Source organism: Tachypleus tridentatus, chromosome 6, assembly GCF_004210375.1.
Source record: "Tachypleus tridentatus isolate NWPU-2018 chromosome 6, ASM421037v1, whole genome shotgun sequence".
Classification (NCBI taxonomy): domain Eukaryota; kingdom Metazoa; phylum Arthropoda; class Merostomata; order Xiphosura; family Limulidae; genus Tachypleus; species Tachypleus tridentatus.
In genome coordinates, this window is record NC_134830.1 from 78,279,621 (window position 1) to 78,299,802 (window position 20,182).

A 20,182-nucleotide genomic window follows, 5' to 3' on the forward strand; every position below is an offset into this window, starting at 1 on the left:
TTATCAACGAATAGTGGGATTGATCGTCACATTATAACGCCCCCACGGCTGGGAGGGCGAACCCATCGACCCTCAGATTACGAAGCGCACGCCTTAACGCGCTAGGCCATGCCAGGCCCCGTGGATAAAGGCGTTTGACTCGTAATCTGAGGGTCGCGGGTTCGAAATTCAAGACAAAAAAATCCTTTATCGTCCCTTAAAGGTCCTATACCCATCCTAAGATTTTGCTGACCTTTAACAATACAGATACAGTCTTGTAAATTCTCTAAGCTAGCAAGCTTATCAATCAGTAATATTGACTACCCTAAAAATATGTTAAAATTTTGATATATAAGCATTAGAAGTTTAAAATAATTGGCAATAAACATTTATAGTACCTCTAGTTATTGTTAACCTTTCATCATGAGCTACTAAAGGACCTCACGAGATGGCGAGACCTGTAAAGTAGTAGCAAGATGTGATTGGACGCTGACGTGCAACAGTGAGATAATTACGTATCAATACCCGTAAAGTAGTCCCCATTCTTTGATGCTGCAACTCGGAGAGGTAGTAATGTTGAATTTGTATCACGTAGTATGAAAGAGCGTTATTTTTTGGCGTGAATTGAACATTTACTTTGTAAATACATAAAAATTCTAGTGCTGAACAAAATTAATTGGGAATGTTGCATAGATCGCAGTATCTTGTTGTCCTTGTACTTTATATATTGGTGTGTAATTCGAGTGGTCTCGCAACAGCAAAAGATGAAATACCAAGCAAGGGCCAGGTATGTAGTAGTATCATAAGAACAAGAAAACCCTGCGCTATTTTTTTTGCTATATCGATAAGGTCACGGTACCGTAATAAAGAACAAGAAGCGCGGGAGCATATAGTTCTTTTGTTTGTTTCAAAATGACGACATGATGCAAGATAAAGTAGAACGGTCTTACCATTATTACCACTAATTCTATAACTAGTCTAGAGTTAACAGTACTATTGCAATCAATATTAACATTTGCAGTTCTTTGATTATTTTGTTTCTAATACTTTGCCATAATATTATCAGTATGACTTAGTATACTAAAATTTCTCCACTCGTAAAGTTATATTTCATGATAATTATTTAATATAGATATTTGTAACTGAATAACATATATCATAATATTAAAAATGTAAGTGATGTATAAAGGGTGATGTTGGCAAAGCCATTTTAATTGCTTGAAAAGCATTTCGGCTAGAAATATTCATTACATGCTTAAACATGCTCATTACAATACTTTTACACATTAAGTTATTAATGAAGTGAGCGAATGTGTTACGTGTATGTAATAAACGGCCTAAACGACGTTGTAAGCTTGTGGGAAATTGGACGTAAAGGGTAAATCATTAAGAAATATTTACTTAAATGTTCTAATATATTATTGCGACATATAACAAAATCTAATTCTGATATTGTTTACAAGAAAATCATAACAAGATACACTTTTGATAATCTAATCAGAACTAAAGAATTGGAGATTTTAAAAAATTCCATATATTTATATTCACAATCGTAGGTTGTATTGTTCACAATTGGTTGTATTGAGTGTTGTTATTTCGACTATTAGTATTACTGATTTGAAATTTACTTTAGTTTATTAAGGTAATAGATGTATAAATCTGTGAAAATTTAAAACTAACTTTTTCAGTTTCGAATTACTGTTTTTGAATTTGAGAAAGAGAAAGGGGTAAACAAAAATTAACTTTAATTGTTTAAAGTTTCTTTAGACAAACTGATGGATAAGGCAAAAATATGTTTAGCGTTCGGAGTTTTCGAATAAAGGCCTTTTTCTTAATGACCTCGTTAAATAAAGTTTGCACCTTTTTTTCCTGATTGATTTCCAAGTGCCCTTATCAGACATAAATCTTCATTGTTTTCATCAAAACGTTGTAGAATTGTGACAAATAAAGAAAAAGGGCGAAATAAATCAACTGTATTCATCCTATGTTATATTCAGAAGTCTTTGTTTCTTTGAATAATCGAAAAACAGTAGTTCAAATAAGGAAAAAAACGCAAAAGAGTGGGGAAAGGTGGCTAAGGAGCCTAATAAAATAATCACTAATTATTTCATTAGATGAAATTATAAGAAATGATTTTCTTAGACATCATATTAATAACTTCATTTGTCATTACAAAGTAATTGGCAGGGATTTCCTTCTATTCTGTGTTCATTAAAGCCTCAATGACTTGTTCGTGTGGAACTACATGATATGTCACGTTATGGGAAACGTTTATATTTTAGAATAGATACCATGCTATTCCTCCGAAGATCAGAAACGCACAAAAAGAAAATTACAGCAGCAGTAGTCTAGAACGTGTTTATTGAATGATTTATAATTACGCATATGTTCATTATTCTGAGAGAATATAAAAATAATACCTTTGCAATAACTTACAAGAATTTGTTCATTGAAACAAAGCCCCCTCTAGTACAGCGGTATGTCTACGGATTTACAACCCCAAATCAGGGGTACGATTCCCCTTGGTGGACTCAGCAAATACCCCGATGTGTTAGCTCTTGATCTGTTCCAAGAGTAAATAAAAGCAACATTAAGAGTAAAAAAAATACTTGTTTTTTGAAGTTCATATGGCATACAAAATGCGTAATTGGTTTTACGATTAATGGCATGCGCAAATTTTACTTGTCACGATAGCGCTAATCACAATGTTAGCGTCTGTTATATGAGGTCATTTTAGTCTCTACTGATTGACTTACGTACATCTCTCTAAAATAATGTGATAGGTTAAACCAGGTGACCCCTCAAGGCGACCTTAGGCCCTTATCGTTGAAAAATATATAAATTTGCCATACAATTCGGCTTTATTATGTTTAATAAAAATATATTGTTGTTATAATGATTCTGTTCTCTGGAGTAATTTTGAAGTCTGTAGTTGTTATTTGCATTTTTAAGCTTGAGAATATTAATATTGTATAAACAAAAATGTAAAATCCCAACTCTAATTGGTTTATTTTAATAACTGGTATTACGAAACCACTTTCATAACTGTACGATATTGTACGAAGCGAAGAATTAGCACGAATTTAATTGTTAGTAATTAAAGTATTTTTAGGTATAATATATAATTAAGATCATATCTGTGAGGCAAACAGCGAAACGTAGGAATATATATGATACAGAGCTCAAAAATGGAACCTGATGAAACTTTAAGACATTGTTTCGTAAATAATAATGAAATCTATATGAACTTTAGGTATCAACGTGATTTTAAATGTTCTAGAACATGCATTTTAGAATCTATTTTGTTGTTTTCTGTTTATTGTTAGGCAATTTATTTTATCGTTAGCTGCTATTGAACAGTTTAGAAGTAGTACATCAACATCTGTGTCTCATCATTGATGTATGAGGCTTCTCTAAATACAGCATTTTCACGAAATTTCATTGATGAATAATGCATAAAAAAATTAAAAAATGAATGTTTAAAAATTGGGTACTTTCTACGACCTTCTATAACTACCAGACTGGGTCGAACCATTTTTCACACTTTAAAGGTTGTTGAAGACTTGAACTTTTGTAAATATATGTATTTATAACGAAATTTCATTTAAATAATGATCCCTTAGTTATATAAGCACTTGGTCGTATAAAGTGATCTTTTGAAAATAATACATTATCGTATAAATTCAAATAAGTGTGAAACGAAAAACTACGAGTAAGATATGGTACTGTTTGATATATAGTGCTTACTTAAATTGTTATAGTTACTACTACGATATTATTGCCCTTCGTTGCCCGTATAACAAAAGTATAAACAATGTATCAAACAAATTTTTCTCATGCATTGAGAAGAAAGGATTAAAATGCTTGTGTCGTATTTGAGAGTTTGTTGTTGTTTTTTGTTTCGCGCAAAGCTACTCGAGGTCTATCTGCGCTAGCCGTCCCTAATTTAGCAGTGTAAGACTAGAGAGAAGGTAGCTAGTCATCACCACCCACCGTCAACTCTTGGGCTACTCTTTTACCAACGAATAGTGGGATTGACCATAACATTGTAAGCTTCCCACGGCTGAAAAGGCGAGCATGTTTGGTGCGACGGGAATTCGAACCCGCGAACCTCAAATTACGAGTCGAACGCCTTAACCCACTTGGCTATGCTGGGCCGTTTATCATATCAAGATATGGGTGAATGTTCTTCTTATCAGAATCTTATCATACTAGTTATTTTGGTGTGGTTTGCAAACCTAGATGTTATTTTATTTGTTGTATCACGTAGGATGCGAACATAAACAAGCAAGTTGTTGAATTGTGTCTGTCCGAAAATTGAACATTTGAAATATTTAAGTGACAAATATGTCTTCTTACTGCATAACATAGGCACTGTTTATTCTTGTAGCAAAAAAATAAGGTCTCTTGTGTTAACTATGAGTACTTTCTTTTAGATTTTTGTGTTTGAAGAAAAAGTTTGGGCATTTATTGAAGTAAGAACGTTGAACATGAACGATGACGCTGACTTTTAAAAGGAATATAAATCATTATTTGACGGTGATGATGTTGTATTCCTCGAATTGAAACCAAAACTTACTTATATTTACATAAATGCATATTGTAGAAAAAAAAACGAACAATGAATTGTTCCATTGCAAACGTTTTTTGTTCGATAACGACTACATTTTTTATATTGGGTATATATTAATGAAGATATTTGTTGTTGTTTTATTTAAGTTGGGAAGAAATCCCTAGTAAATCCAGTTCTTGTGGTATAAGTAATTTATTGCTGAATGTTTTTGCTAAAATGTTTTATATTATGTAATCGTTCTCTTTTCTGTCCTATGTTTTAAAAAGCGAGTAGTGTACAGATTAACTATTGTGCCATTGCTCTTTTTTATTTTCGTGGGGTTGTATTTCTCCTTTTTTTCCGAATCCGTATTGAATTCATTTTAGTATGTGATATATTTAACCTTGTGCTGTTTCTCGGGTGTCATGCGCTAACTAAATGTACCGCAGAAAGCACGAGATTGCGTGCAACGTACCGAGATTTTGCGTTTTCAAGATGGGGGAGGATGAAGGAAGTGGTATATGTCGTAGTGAGTGACGAGGGAAGTCAGCCTGGTTTTGTTTTGCCATATGGGGTTGATTTTAAATGACTCAGAATGGTTTGTAAAAAATATATAAAAATGGGCGAAGTTATAACGTTGAGAATGTCTTAAAACAAGAGGAAGAGAAAAAGGATAACCATAATAACATGCTTTTAAGGAGTTGAGCAGCTAGTATATTTTGTTTCTCTTCAGACTGTTAATGGTTGACAGTTTTTTTCAATCATTTAAAGAATAACAACTTTCTCACTTACATCTCTTCTTAATAGTTGTCATAATGTATACTATTTAAATGTTTAAAACTGTGAAAATGTTTTTCTTATCAAACATGAATCTGTGTTCTGACAATGGCAAGGTTGATTATCAGTCCAGTTATGTGGACTTTTTGTTGTTTTTTTTCTTTATAAGTGATCTCAAGTGGGATATTTGTTTTTGCTAATATAAGGTAGTGCTAGAAATCTCTTATAAAAAAATAACATACTAAATTTTTGAAAAATCTTCTGTGCTACAGTTATAAAACATTATTGTTCAAAGATTTAACCAGCATCATTTTGAAATGTAGAAAATAAAACAGTTTTAGACATAAGATAAAACATCAGATAAATAATTATTGATAAATATAGAAGTAAGTCTGCAAGTGTAGATTAACAAAGTATGTGTAATTACATAAACTGTAGTCTTGATATGGAAAATATTATGCAAACATAAAGTTAAATACCAGTCACTTTTTGTAATTTGAATAAAGTACATCCTGTTAATGAAACTGCTACCCTATAGATAACATGCAATAATGAAAAATTATATTCTGGATTTTGCTTTATCATTTCTCTAGTTTTGGTGGCTTTAATACTGTGCTTCAGGACATTGAAAGAATATTTTTTAGGTGTAAAGACATGCCATTTTAATGAAACCCTTCTAATATAAAACTACAGTGGTTAAGTGTAATAAACTTGAAAGCCATGAATCATTGAATAGGTCATACTGAAGGGTGTGGCAAATGTGCATAATAAATCTATAAAATGGGCAAGTATAAAGAAGATAATGTGTAGGAACACTGTTGCATGTAATAGCTAAGCTTGATTGTCTAATAAAAAAAATCAACCTATCTGGTTGTCAAATCCTTTCATAAAATGGCTACCATATCCACTGAGGAATAAGTATATTGTAACTACATTTTGGTCCTGTGTGCTCATATGTACAATATATAAATTTTTAGGAAATCTTAAATTTCTATAAATATTTTAATTATGGTGGTGTTGGTTTGATTCTCCTTATGTTTTGGTAATGTAAGCATGTGATAGGGCATACAGAAGAATAATTCTATGCCAGTTGACGCTTTGCTTTATGTTTAGGCCTTTACTTACTATGAATGTTACAAACTCATATTTACATGCATTTCTATGTTATGCAAGTATAGGAAACATTGTTAAGGAACTAAATACATAAAAATCAATTTTGTATTTTGCTTCTCAACCCATTTGAATTTCAAGAATAAATGTTTTAGTGAACCTTGTTGAATTGAAATGTTTAGTTGTTCATCCTATGAAATTGTATTTTAGTTTTCATTCTACAAAACATAACTTCTAGTTTTAATATTGGTGGAAAACTTTGTATAAATGCCATTAAATCAATTTCCTTATGGGTCACTTTACAAGGTTTTATCACAAAATTAACTACTCTCTTAAATTGTAGCAGATACCTGTAAACAGAAACTTGAAATAGTAAGCCACACAGTATTTGGGTGAGATTATACTGTATTTACAACCATTGGAAAATAATATATAATTAATAGTGTTTGAAATTAATAGAACATTCTATCATGGAAACTTGTATACACATATATGACAATTTAAATCTAGCTGTTGATGATTGTTCACTCAACTGAATAAAAGTTCCAACAACAAAATATGCATGTACAAGTGTACATTAAACACCACATGTTTCTTATTGTGGTTGGTGACTTTGGGGTTGGGCAGTAATTCAATACTTCTGTACATGTAAAGTTAGCCAGCCATAACAGTCAGACATTGTTTAAGAAAGTGGAATTTCACAGCAGAAACATTTACACACACATTAAATATTCCAATTCTTTTATAAGGAAAATCTCAAAAACATCTGTAAACTAAAATATACTTATTTTCAACTTTAAGTTTGTTTTAACTGATTTGACATTTAAATATGTGCTTATTTTAATTCTGTATATCATAAATATTGATGAAATGTTGGTGGAAATAATGGATTATTTCTTTTTATCAAAAGGAAAGTAGAAGCATTTATAATCAAATGACTTTTTTTACATTTTAGGAAGTACAGTGAGATTATTTAAAGTAAAATTGAAAGTGAGCAAAGTATAAGGTTGTTGGCTACAGCTTTACTTCATCAATGGTAAATATCACCAACTACTTGTCCTTCTAAGACTGCCCCTATTAACCCATTCTCAAGAAAAAGAAAACACCCCCCCTGTATTTTTGAGGAAAACCATTGATTCCCCTTTCATACATGCCAGTCTTCACTATGAAATCTCATTCCACAAGCTAACCAGCATTCTAAACACATGCAAAAAAATTCAACATACCCATTTTTTTGTTTTTAAATCTTATGTCCTCCCACTGTGTAGTCTTCAAAGATCAATACACAAAAGAAATCTGAGGCCTTTATTCTATCTATTCCTCCAAGTAATGTTGTACATTTTAATAACATCACATCTCACACATTTTTTTCAAGTAAAAATAAATTAAGAAATCAAATTGCAGCACATAAAACATAATTTCATCCCTGGAAAAATCTTATTTCTTCTCTGAACCCTCTCCAATGTGTTAATATCTTTACTTAGATAAATAGATCAGTATTTTATACAGTACTCCAAGTGAAGCATAATTAGATTTGTATGAAGAGATAGTTATATTTTTGACTGGTAATGAACTTGTCATAAATATATAACTCTTACTATTAACACCAGAACTTCTGGATGGATTTTATATATGGTAACAGATTTTCTATTATATATTTAATATCTGTGTTTGTTTTAGTTTAATATATGTTTAGAAATACATGTAATATATTTTTTTAAATGTGTGTTGTAAAAGTCCTGCCTGTTCTCTAAATTTGTAGAAGATTTTCAAGTGATTAACAGTGTACTAGTTGTGTATGTAGTACTAGTGATTGCCAGTATTGTTGGCAAGTGAATCTTTGATAATGTTGCCTTAACATTTATAAATTGACACACCAAGAGACAGTGTAATATTGTTGGGTAACTTCAGCTGTGAAAAACTTGTGTAAGCATTCCCATCATGGGAAGTGTACCTGTGTATTAATGCAGAATTACTTCTCTCTTCATGAATCATTGATGAAAGATTCAGTTCCAGACAGATATAAGTCTCAGTATTGTCTGTAAGTTTGTAAAACTGTTGTATATAAATCATTACTATATGTAATAACCATTCTTATAAATTGTATTGTTTGTATATATATAGTTGTGTTAAGAAAGAAAATAGTGTTTATCAATTTTGTTGGCAAATATCATAAATTTGATACATATTTACATTCAATTAACTTCTGGCCTGGCATGGCCTAGTGCGTTAAGGCGTGCGCTTCGTAATCTGAGGGTTGCGGGTTCGCGCCCGAGTCGCACCAAACATGCTCGCCCTCCCAGCCTTGGGAGCGTTATAATGTGATGGTCAATCCCACTATTCGTTGGTAAAAGAGTAGCCCAAGAGTTGGCGGTGGGTGGTGGTGACCAGCTGCCTTCCCTCTAGTCTTACACTGCTAAATTAGGGACGGCTAGCACAGATAGCCCTTGAGTAGCTTTGTGCGAAATTCCAAAAACCAAACCAAAACCAATCAATTAACTTCTAAATCTAGATTAAAATTTCTGTTTGAAATCATAACATAATAAATCTGAGGCTCATCAGATAAATTGTAAGACCTAACAATATACTATTATCATGATTTTCTTTTTTATTGAATGGGTTCCTATTTATTTCAAATGTGTGATCCAACTAATAATAATTCAAACCCCTTGTTCTTCCTGTATTTTTGTTAAAAGTCACATGCCAAATAATCAAGTGATCAACTTCATCTTGTAGTATCTCGGTATCCTTAATGCAGGTAGGAATATCCAAGAGTTTAATGCCATTAATGTTAACAAAAAAGAAACATATTTAAAAACATTGATTCTTGATGCCTATCACTATAGTTGACAAAGGACTTGGTTAACTGGAATCTAACTTTTTACTTTCTGTCATTCAGCCACCCTTCAATTCACTCAACTATTTTTTCCTCATTAATGTTGTTTTTTTTTGCAAATTTTCTGTGCAGCATTTTATTAAAACTTTCTTAAATCTTAAATATATAGATACCACACAGTTATCCAGACAACAAGTACCACTTGCAAAAATAAGTTATCAAATTCTTAAAGTAAGATTTTATTTATAATGCTGTTTTACAAAATTTCTTTTATCATACTCTCTAGGATTGTTTTTGACTGTAAAGAAAATAATTTACCAATAGTTTTCATGGTGACTCTTTTCAACCCTTTAAAAATAAGAGTTACATTAGCAATCTTTCAACTGTGTAACTGTCTGTTAATCAATTAAAATTGAAAGACTTCAAATTTCATTCTTTGATTGAACATCCTTTGAAACATGTTATAATTGTCATCTTTTAATTATTTTTAATTTCAATACATTTAATACCTACAGAAACATAAAATAGCCAAAGTCAGAAACATTTCTAACATCATATGTTTTAGAAATAGAAATTGACATATATTCAATCATCTCATAGCCTTAAAATCTTGCTGGATCTTTATCACAAAAACTCGTTGATTTTATAATTTCCTATTTCAATTAAGTCATTAGCTTTTCTTTAGTTTTGAAAATCTTCAGTCTTTATCTTTCAGATATAGTAAGCCCATTAGATTTGATATCTGTTTAGCCACTTCTATTCTGGACCAAGTCTATCTTGAATAAAATCAATTTTATGGGAACTTAAACACTGACTTTAATAACTTTAAATCTTTGCATTTTTTTAAATTTATTTTTTTCATCAATGGCTATATAGTTTGAAACTTAAGTTTGTGAACATTATTAAGTTACTGCTAAAAGAATATTTAAAAATAAATCTATTGATATAGAGCCATGGCAGATGGGAGAGTTTTATGGTGAACAAGTATATCAGTTATCTCTGTTATCATGAAACTGCTGTTTGAATTAACTAAGAATGATAATGAGTGATTAACAAAACGTAGTGCATAAGCACGGAAGATGTAAAAGATTAGCTTAGTCATTTATTATGTCTTTATCTGTTGTTGTACTTACATACTGTGTTCATGTTAAAGAACTTGGTAAACACTGTATATGTTTGTGACCACTGACTTTTCTGATTGTTACTGTTAAGCCTGTTCTTTAAGAAGATAAATAGGATTTTACCTTGAATAAAGTTATCAATATTTTTATGTAAGATTTATAAGCATTATTTCAAAATGTTATCACAGTGTATACTTTCGTTTATGAGTGGTTATTCAACTTGGCCCATGTCTGAGTACAGTATTATTTTGCTTAATTATATGAATCTTATGCATCGTTTATAAATTTGTCCATTAAAAATTTAATTTGCAGAATTAGATTTTCAATTTACAAATAAACGTCATTTTTGTAAGTAGCTAATATAGTTCTTGCTTAACTATTAGTGGAAAAGCTTTGTTCATAACGTAGAGCAGTAATAAATCATAACCTGTGTTTATTGGTTATCTTTTACAAGTTGTGCGCTAGCACACACACACATATTATCATTAAATTAATGTGTTTACGCTATCTGAAAGCGCGGGTCGCGAGCAATATGACCTTATGGTGACGTCGGACTCTGTGAAATGAAAGCACTCTCTCATGCCTTTTTTACACCACTTATGTTTTGGAGGCAACTAAGAAGAGGGACACATGCATGATGCTATACCATTGGGACAGAATATTATCTACACTTTACACGGTATCCTTACAACATAAAATTGTACTTAATGTGTGTAAAAAAATAATACGGTCTGCTTTTTTAGTTTAAGATTTTCTGAAACGATTACTTTCTATAAACTGTTAGCTTTGTGTTTCCTGTTAGTTGAAGATTAAGTATTTTCTGTAATGTTGAGCTGTTTTAATACTACATCAAATTTAATAGATAGAAAAATTATACATTTCTGTGTGTACGATATAATAGTAAATTATCCTCTTATAAAACAGTTGGGCAACGTGATGCCTTGAGGGTGCAGTATATACGTGACAGATGACTCGGGGAGGTATAAAGGTAAAAAGTTTACATGACGGAAAAGTAGGTCAGCTTTCATGTTGATCGTATGCTTTGCTCTTTATAAAAGCCTTATAATCTGGATTTGTAATGTATTTTTTCGCACGAAGAAAAATAAAACCTTCGGAATGATATTTCACTTCAGTTGTATTACACGAAAAATAGACCTAAGCTGAAGCTATTTTATACATACATGTCAATATTATGTTAATTCAATCGAGATATCTTTCCATCGCCCAAAAATAACTATTTCTTTAACATGAAACTTTAAAATTTGACACGTGTGTCATATTTTATTGAACTACTATGCAGATAGATGTGTAGTGAGCACTTCATCGATAGCACTATTAGATTAAAAGTGATATCATAATGCATTACGCATACGTATAAGGTTGTAAGTAACCAAATTAAGCCAAATGTAACGTCATAACTTACCAGGTAATTGGAAGTTGCAGAAACATTAGATTGTACCATCATGTTCGTCCTTTGGTAAAGGTCAGAATAATAATAAAAATAATAATAAATGAATAAAGAAAGAAAGAAGAAGAGCAGTGCAGAAAATATAACACAAATTAGAGATGCATGACGAGTTTCAGGAAACCTAAAAGACACCCCAACCCCAGGATTTTGTTTATCAAATGTAAACTGAGTTGTGATATAACTTCTCATACGTTATCAGTGCTGTTAAGTGATCCTTGGTTTTGCATACTACAGTAATTGAAACTGTTATAATTCAAACATTTTTACAGACTTCTAACTTTAAAAAAAAACTTTCATTTGCAAATTTTAGATTTTACTAAAGCATAAAATATAGCTCCAAACTCGTGTTAAAAATCACAGTACAGGTCTCTCATTTACACTCAAACAATTGAAGTGTTATGTTTCTGAGTACAATTCATCTTGACTGTTCTTTTCACAGTTTCTAGCAAATCTTCTGCAAATATTCTATTACAAGTGCATAGAATTCGTTTTTGGCTCGTGTAGAATCAAATTAAAAATTCCTCAAGTATAACGATATGTTAGTAATTTAATTTATTTTGCGCATCTTGTTAATCAGCTTTAATTTTAAATTCATTTTCGTGTTTTGCTGTAAACAGTAGTTTAATTTATCGATTTCCATTGTATCTCTAATTTTTGAGTGTTTGTTGGTTATTTCCGTGAGTGTACCATGTGCTTAGTTATTCGACTGTATTATGCTAAACATTAAATAAAGGTTATTGTGAAAAACAGAATTTCTAGTTTTTGTTTTTATACTGACGTGGTGGACTATAGCAACATACATGCATTAGAGCATTCAGACATTAAACTTGGTATTACAAAACTGAAATAACTTTTGATATTTAACACAAGGGTATATTGTTTTACTGCTGCACTTCAAATGCGGAGTTAGGCGTCATGCGCATTGCACAAGCGTATTATATTTCGGATTTTTTTTAATGAAAAAGTTTAATAAAATCGTGTGAATCGTGTTCTTGAGAAGAGAACAGACGTTTCAGTATAAAGGGCATCGTTACTCAAAGCATAAAAATACTGTATGACATTTTATGATATATGCGCAATTCCAAGGCATATTCATACATGTTGTTATTGTTTTGAACCAAGCACAAAGCTACACAATAGGCTATCTGTGCTCTGCCTACCACGGGTATCGAAATCCGGTTTTTAGCGTTGTAAGTACGCAGACATACCGCTGAGCCAGTGGGGGGCTATTCATTCATATCCATGTTCATGAGTTCTCATAAACACTAAATTATTTAAGAAATAGGCTGCGTAATGAGACGTGCCAGTTAGACATACTTGACATAGTTCAGAATGGTGTCGACGATATACAATGTTCTCGGCGTTTTATAGTGCTTGCAGCTCAGTAGATTTAGTGTTTTGCTTTTTTTTTTTTGACAAAACAGAGAGGTTCGGGCCCCTGCAATAATAAAAGATTCGTAGATCTCGTACGTTGGTGTATTTTCCAACTGATATGATGGTTGGTCTACAAAGAATTTGACAGGACACGCAGGTTTACGCAAGAAACAAATCTTTAAATCAGACTTTGACATATTACGAGAAAACAAAACATTGTTATACAATGCAAGTGACCATGTGTTCATGTGTATAAAACAAAACAAGGTGTGTGTGACTAGCTGCTAGTTTATGCTATTTCCCTGTGACTTATGCTAGCATATAAAGAAATGAATCACGAACAGATAGTATCCCCCCAATAATACTGTGCACTTTAAAATTGCATTGTTATACAACAAGTGACCATGTGTTCATGTGTATCAAGGTGTGTGTGACTCTATTTTAACTTATACTAGCATATAAAGAAATAAGATAGTATCCCCAAAGTAAAATATAAAACGTTAAGTTAACTGTCATTTTAACTTTACTAAGTAACAATAAACTGTGAACTTTAAATAAAAACCTACATTTCATTTAAATACTGAACTAAGTTATAAGTGAAAGCCAAAAGACTCTCAGAAAAATACAAAACAAATATTGCCAGTAATCAAAAGTGAGAACTTCAATAAGAATTATTGTTTAGGAGTTAATTACATAAATCCTGTTCAACTCCAAAACAAATCTATTAGGAACCTCGTTCCTAAAACATGCCTGGTAATGGCCAATTTTGGACTCTTTTTGTTAACCTGTAGATGACCTAAGAAGGCCAAAACATTGTTTTGTACTTTATTTCAATTAAATTTTTAATTCCCACACTAGCTGTTATGAAAATACATTTTTACTTTAAGTGGGTTTCTCATCATAATAACTGTTATTCTACTAAAATTTACATAGGTAAGATCTAGGTGAAATCAGGTAAAAAATGTCAAATTCTAGGTAAGTTCCTCTTTAAATCTGTTGTCTCAGACTTACCACTGTGGCAGCCTTGGGAATTACAGTAAAAAAAGAAAACAAATAAAGAAATTTAATGCAGAACAGTTCAATACTCCTTTCTTTTAAGGTCATCCTTACTCTTAAAGCTAATTATAATAATAAATAAAAGCTAGAGTAAATTTTGTTCATATATTGCTCAAAAAGTGAAACTAACCCTTCTCCCAGAAAACAGCCTTCTGGGTTTTTGCTAAATTTTCTTGAAATTGATGTGCCTTTTTCTCTAACTGTGCTGATGGTTTTTGTCACTGCAACAAGCAGTCTTCCTCACAGTTGTAAAGTGTTTAGGCCTTCTTCCATCTTGCTGTCTGGTCATGATGTTGGTGCTTGAAAATTGTGATATGTTGCAGTGTGAATTGCTAACATATTCCACTTGGGAGCTTTATAAGAACTTCTTTCTCTGACATCTTTATAGAAGCCAAAACTAGTGGTATGGTCAACTCAGAAACATTGGTGCTGATCCTGGTGCCACAGCTAGCTTTACCTTTCTTATTGTAGGTTAGTGTGGCCCCACTAATGGTCTGTAGATATTCTGAGTACCAAATTAAATTCCTCCCACTTACATCTAGTTAATGAACAGAGCAAGTGTTTAAAATAAAAGAAATGGAGGAGTGAGAGTATTCACACCAGACTAATATTCAAACACTGTGGGTGTGGACCTGATTGTTCCATGAATGAGAATTCACTATCACCTCTATGTCCTCTTCTTGTTGACTTAGATCAGCAATAAACTTATCTTAAAACCAGAATAACCACCTCTCAAAGAAGTGTCATATCTTACCCCCAATATAGCAGTACCCTCAGACCTACAGTCTGGCAAACGTCAGTCATATTCAGACTATAACTGGTATAAATGATAGGTTGTACTACTTCATTTCAAATCTACTAAACTTCTAGCTCTAGTATATTCTATGAAATTTCTTAAGATGTAATGAATAATTATAATAAATGAATGCATTTGAGCTGTTTTCTTCATATTGACAGTAAGAAATGAGCCTGAAACTTTTCAGATTTCAAATACTTGTATTTCTTTGGAGCCTCCAACACTAATAGAGTTGACATACAAACTAAATCAGAGATTAAGCAGTATTAAATTTTCTTCAGTTGGTCTTAAGTTTATTATGTCATCATGAGTATATTCCATAACCATTTGTGACAACTGGAATTCAACTGTAAGACAACATTTCATGGCTTTTGAAGCCTCCTTTAATTCACATGTGGAGCATTCTGAAGATATGTGTTTCCAACCACATATGTTGCTTAACACCTTGCTAATTTAAACTCAAATGAAGAAAACAGTTGATTTCATGGATGCCTCATTTGTAGTTAAATTTGTCAAAGATTGATGGAGTTTGAAAGGGATCACTTGCTTTAAATTTTTAATGCTCTTCAAACCCACTTAAGGTTATCCTAACATACAAAAGTTATATGCTAATAAATGTTCAGTAAATATTGTTTAAGAGCACTATGGTGTGCTCATTCTACACATCTGCCAGAGCTGTAGATTTTCATGCTAATAAAATAATCATTCTGAATGCATACATTTTATTGGATAGAGAAACTCATCTTTCAGCCTTTAAAACTATTTTGTGTAATCTTTGGATATATTCCTATATTGCATGGAAATGCAGCCCTTTTGTATGTTTCATCATGACTAAGCTAAAAAGATATCTGGGAGTTGTTTACAGTGAGATCAGATTTTATTTGGTAAATAAAGCAAGCTTGCTTCTTTCATCTTTTATTTTTTATGTCGTGACCCTTAAGTATACTTATGAAAAAGTGATATATAACATCACCTTCATACATGTGTCTGTATATATACATATATTTCATTTCATGTTACATAAGGGTTGATAAGCTGTATGGTGTGTGTTTGTATATCATCTAATAAGTAAAGTAACTAAGTGTGTGGGTTGGGTATGGTCTAATTTTCAGCAAGCTCAATTGTGTATCTGCTTGTAGTTCATTACCACACATGCATTTTGGTGCAGAAGAACACAATAAGTGTGAGGGTCAAATCTCACTATTTGGTCAAACAGTTTTATTAACTAAAAGGCTAATGTGTAGTCAAGTTAAACTTGTATACTAAACTAACCATGCTAGCATTCTAAGGCTAAGTATAATTGATATCACAATCCAGTAAATTGGAGAATTAAGATTTAATAATGATTTGAAACATCACAAATAAAGGAATGTCAATTACATGGTTCAGAACCAGTCTGTAGTTGAATCCTGTTTTACCAAGTACAGAAGAAATTTCAATAAAGACAGTAATATCAATCTTCCCAATTTTTTTTCAGTATTATTATGTAGAGATCATGCAAATGTCATTCCTACTATCTTGTTTACATTGTTTTTGAAGGACTGATATTAGCTATCCCCACATTTACCTGCTTTGTTGTTTTTTAACTGTTTTCTCTTCTTTTTGTTGTTGTTGTTGCTTTTTAAAGTGTTTCAATAGGTATAGGAAAGTCGTATTTATAACTAAGTTCTAAATAAAACATGGTTCCAAATGTAATATTGTTTATCTGTTATTTGGTATTAATTTCTGTTTCAGCCTGTGCATAAGATTTTTAAAGGAAAAAACATATATGTCAGGAAGCTAACTTCAAGAAGATAATGATAGCATTGCTTACACTAGAATTGTGATTTCTTTTTAATTACTATTAGTGAATAATACTTACAAAAATGGAAACTCCATTTGAAACTGTATCACCTCAGTGAATTTGGTTGGCACCATTGATTTATCATGTAACGAAAAAGAAGCAGAAGAAAGTAGAACAAAAAATTAAAATTTTTCTGACATATTTACAAACATTATCAGAATTTGTGACTTGGTCATTAAATAGCTGTTGTTACGAAAAGACACACTGTACAGTATTTTACAATTCTGATGGCCTATTGAGGAGGTATTTAAAATACTGTATTGATGAGCAAACTGGTCATCTCTACATAGGCAGTGCTACTGCCTGTCTGATAACATTTCACATTAGAGTTAGGTATAAAGATATTATTGGTATAGTGTTTTAATTAAGTACTTGCAAATTATCTTTCATGTCAAGTTATAATTTAGTTATAGCTGAAAATTTTAATTCACATTTTCTTATTGGCTGATTTATTTCAAAGATGTGTTTAACCCTTTAAAATACTTGCTGCCTTGTACCCAAGCAACAATGCGTGCATAGTCTTCAGAGTTCTGTGCTTCAAGTAGGAGTGCATGTTTATAGGTTTTTGCATCACTTAAGACTGCCATATTCAAAGAAATAAGGCAGGCCTCTTTCAAAAACTCAAAAAAAAATATTGAGTGCAGAACTATCTTGCACCATATATTAAACTATTCAAAGTTTATAACAAGGATAATGAAAAATAGAAAACATTTAAATGATCTATGTATTTCCTTCTACTGACATAAGAAAATTCTTGATCATATTAACCAACATGTTTTGTGAACATATTATAATGATTACAAAAATGAAAGGTTAATTTTATTTCATAAACTCAAGTTTTACATGCTCTATTCAGAGAATGGAAAGTAAAAATTATGTATGTAATTGGGGTAAGATGTACAAATGAATTTCTTGTTATATATATATATATATAATGCTTATAAATACAAGGACTACTAATTTTATTATGATTTATAACTGACTTAGTAGGCCTGTGATCCTTACTCTGAGGTTCTCTGCATACTTGTATGATGTTTTATTAATATAATATGTAAAATGTTTATGCAATTTGGCAATAAACCTCATTAGCAATGTAAATGAAGTTCATACAAACTGTATGGTAACATGTTGCTATCTTGTATCCAGTACCTTAATCTGTGCAGGTAAGCCTATGAAATTGTGTTAAGGGAATATGGATTGGAGTATAACAACTCAAAGGAAATTAAAAACTAGCTGTATAAGACACTATAGGAGGGATGCCAATAACTTCAAATATTCATGATTTGCTTGTCCTCGGTTTGCCAATAAGCATCTTTGTTTCTTAGATTGGTTTTACAAAATCTCACTGAATAGTGTGTGCATACTTCTATGCACCATAGGCTAAAAAAATATGTTTTTAGCTAGCACTGGCTGGATTGAATTAATAAACAAAGGCCAAAAGAAAAAATAACCATTCATTGGTGTATTAATGACCTTGAATCAAATATACTTTGGTTGAAAATGAAGTTTTATCACTTTATAGATTATACAGGGTGTTCGGAAAGTCACTGTGCAGTTTTGTAATCATATTTTATTCAGTCTATTTCAAGCCAGCAACTGATAGCGGTGTTTAGAAACAAAATAAGAAAGATCCAGGCCTGAACTGATGCCCATGGGGGCCACTTTCAACATTGTTTATAATTGTCATTCATATTTACCTCCTGTATTCTGTATTGAAACATGTCTGTTAATAAATATATAAGGGCACAGTGACTTTCTGAACATCCTGTTAAGATTGTTTCCAGTTTTGTAGAATGTTACCTTATTATTAATACATTGCACAAGTGCAAAAGCCTAACTGATTTTAAAAGTCAAATTGTATTACTTCAGTAGCCTATTCTACTTTCAAAACTGATACTATTAGGGTTTTTGGCATAAGAACAACTTTTCACACACATAAACACAAAACTTTGAATAACATATAAATTAAATGTTTTACATGATAAGTGACCAATTTTTAAACAAAGCCTAAGCATTTAGGCAATATACTCAAGAAGTATATAATTAGGTGTATTGAGTGTCATTGTTAAGCTTTAAAAGTCTGCTGTATTGATTTTGTAGCATATATGGGATGAAAAATAGGTATTGAACAATAACACATTCACTGTTTGTGTAAAGAATCGTACAGACTGTTCTAACAATGTTTTAAGGAAATATGTCACATTCTGGCTGTCAAGATGTTTTATGTTCTGAGATTAGTTATTGATATCATTTTAATGATGTAAGGGAAGTTTTTCATGCCTCAAGATTTTACAGAATTTCTTAATTTCTATTATGATTTGAAAAAAAGTGTCAAAGTTAGGCTTTCTGTAATTTATAGCAAAGCACATTTACAAAAAGCTTTACAGGATCCATAGGGAAGTTAGACATTCTTAAGCACATTCCTAGTGTCAGTTATACATAGTTGAGGAAAGAAAATACCTGATAGTAGAGTATACCAAGAATTGATAATGTGTATAGCTGTTAATGGCATACAGTTTGAATAATGAATGAATTAAGAATATTTTTTTTTTTCCCTATGGGTCCATGCTTTTGGAATCCCCCATATATAACTTAGTGTACTTTTTACTGATATGCATAATGCTGAAAGCAAGGTAAACTCTAGTAGTTCTACATAGGAATATAAGCGCTTTGATCCTGTTAATAAAATGGGAAAACAAAACTATTTGTTTGGGTAAAAATATCAAAACATGTGAATACAAGTGTGGTTATTGAAAGGGACTTGGAAAAGTACAAAAAAAGTTAAATAGATGCTGTATGAAAAGAAAAAGGTTAAGTACTTGAAATATCTGATAACTGGTAGATCTTAAACAGTTTAGTATTGGGTCAAGTGCCCTCTATTTTTTCGTTATTTCTTAGTGTTTTGGAGAACGTTACTACTTATATTGACACACACTTTATGGATTTGCTTGATTGTTTTGTTTGAACATTTTCTAGCAAAGCTACACAATGGTCTGCCTAAACAGTCTTCTCTAACGTTGAACTAATAGTACAGAAGGGAAGACAAACCACAGGCCTGCGATGGTTTTATTGTTTTGAAATGTTTACATATCCTACAGTAATTCCTGTATGTTGAGTAAAAAAAATTATAGCCATTTTTTTCCATCATGTACACACATTTTTCACAAAATTGTTTTCATTGAAATCGGGTCACATTTTGTTATGCTTAAGATGCTAATTTTTTTCTTCCTGATATGTAAAAGAATCTTTACCTAATAGAAAACAATTATT

At 31.4% G+C, this 20,182-nt stretch overlaps 1 protein-coding gene across 2 annotated transcripts in view; it reads left to right on the forward strand.

The window, feature by feature from the left end:
• The first annotated feature begins 506 nt into the window (after positions 1-506).
• LOC143252868 (uncharacterized) overlaps positions 507-20,182 on the forward strand; it is a 124,666-nt gene continuing 104,990 nt past the window's right edge. The window contains exon 1 of one of the 2 annotated variants that reach the window (XM_076505658.1): positions 507-766. In XM_076505658.1, the coding sequence (XP_076361773.1) occupies positions 662-766 (105 nt within the window). In that variant the 5' untranslated portion in view covers positions 507-661. The remainder of the gene's footprint in view (positions 767-20,182) is intronic. The other variant, XM_076505659.1, reaches the window with a different exon arrangement.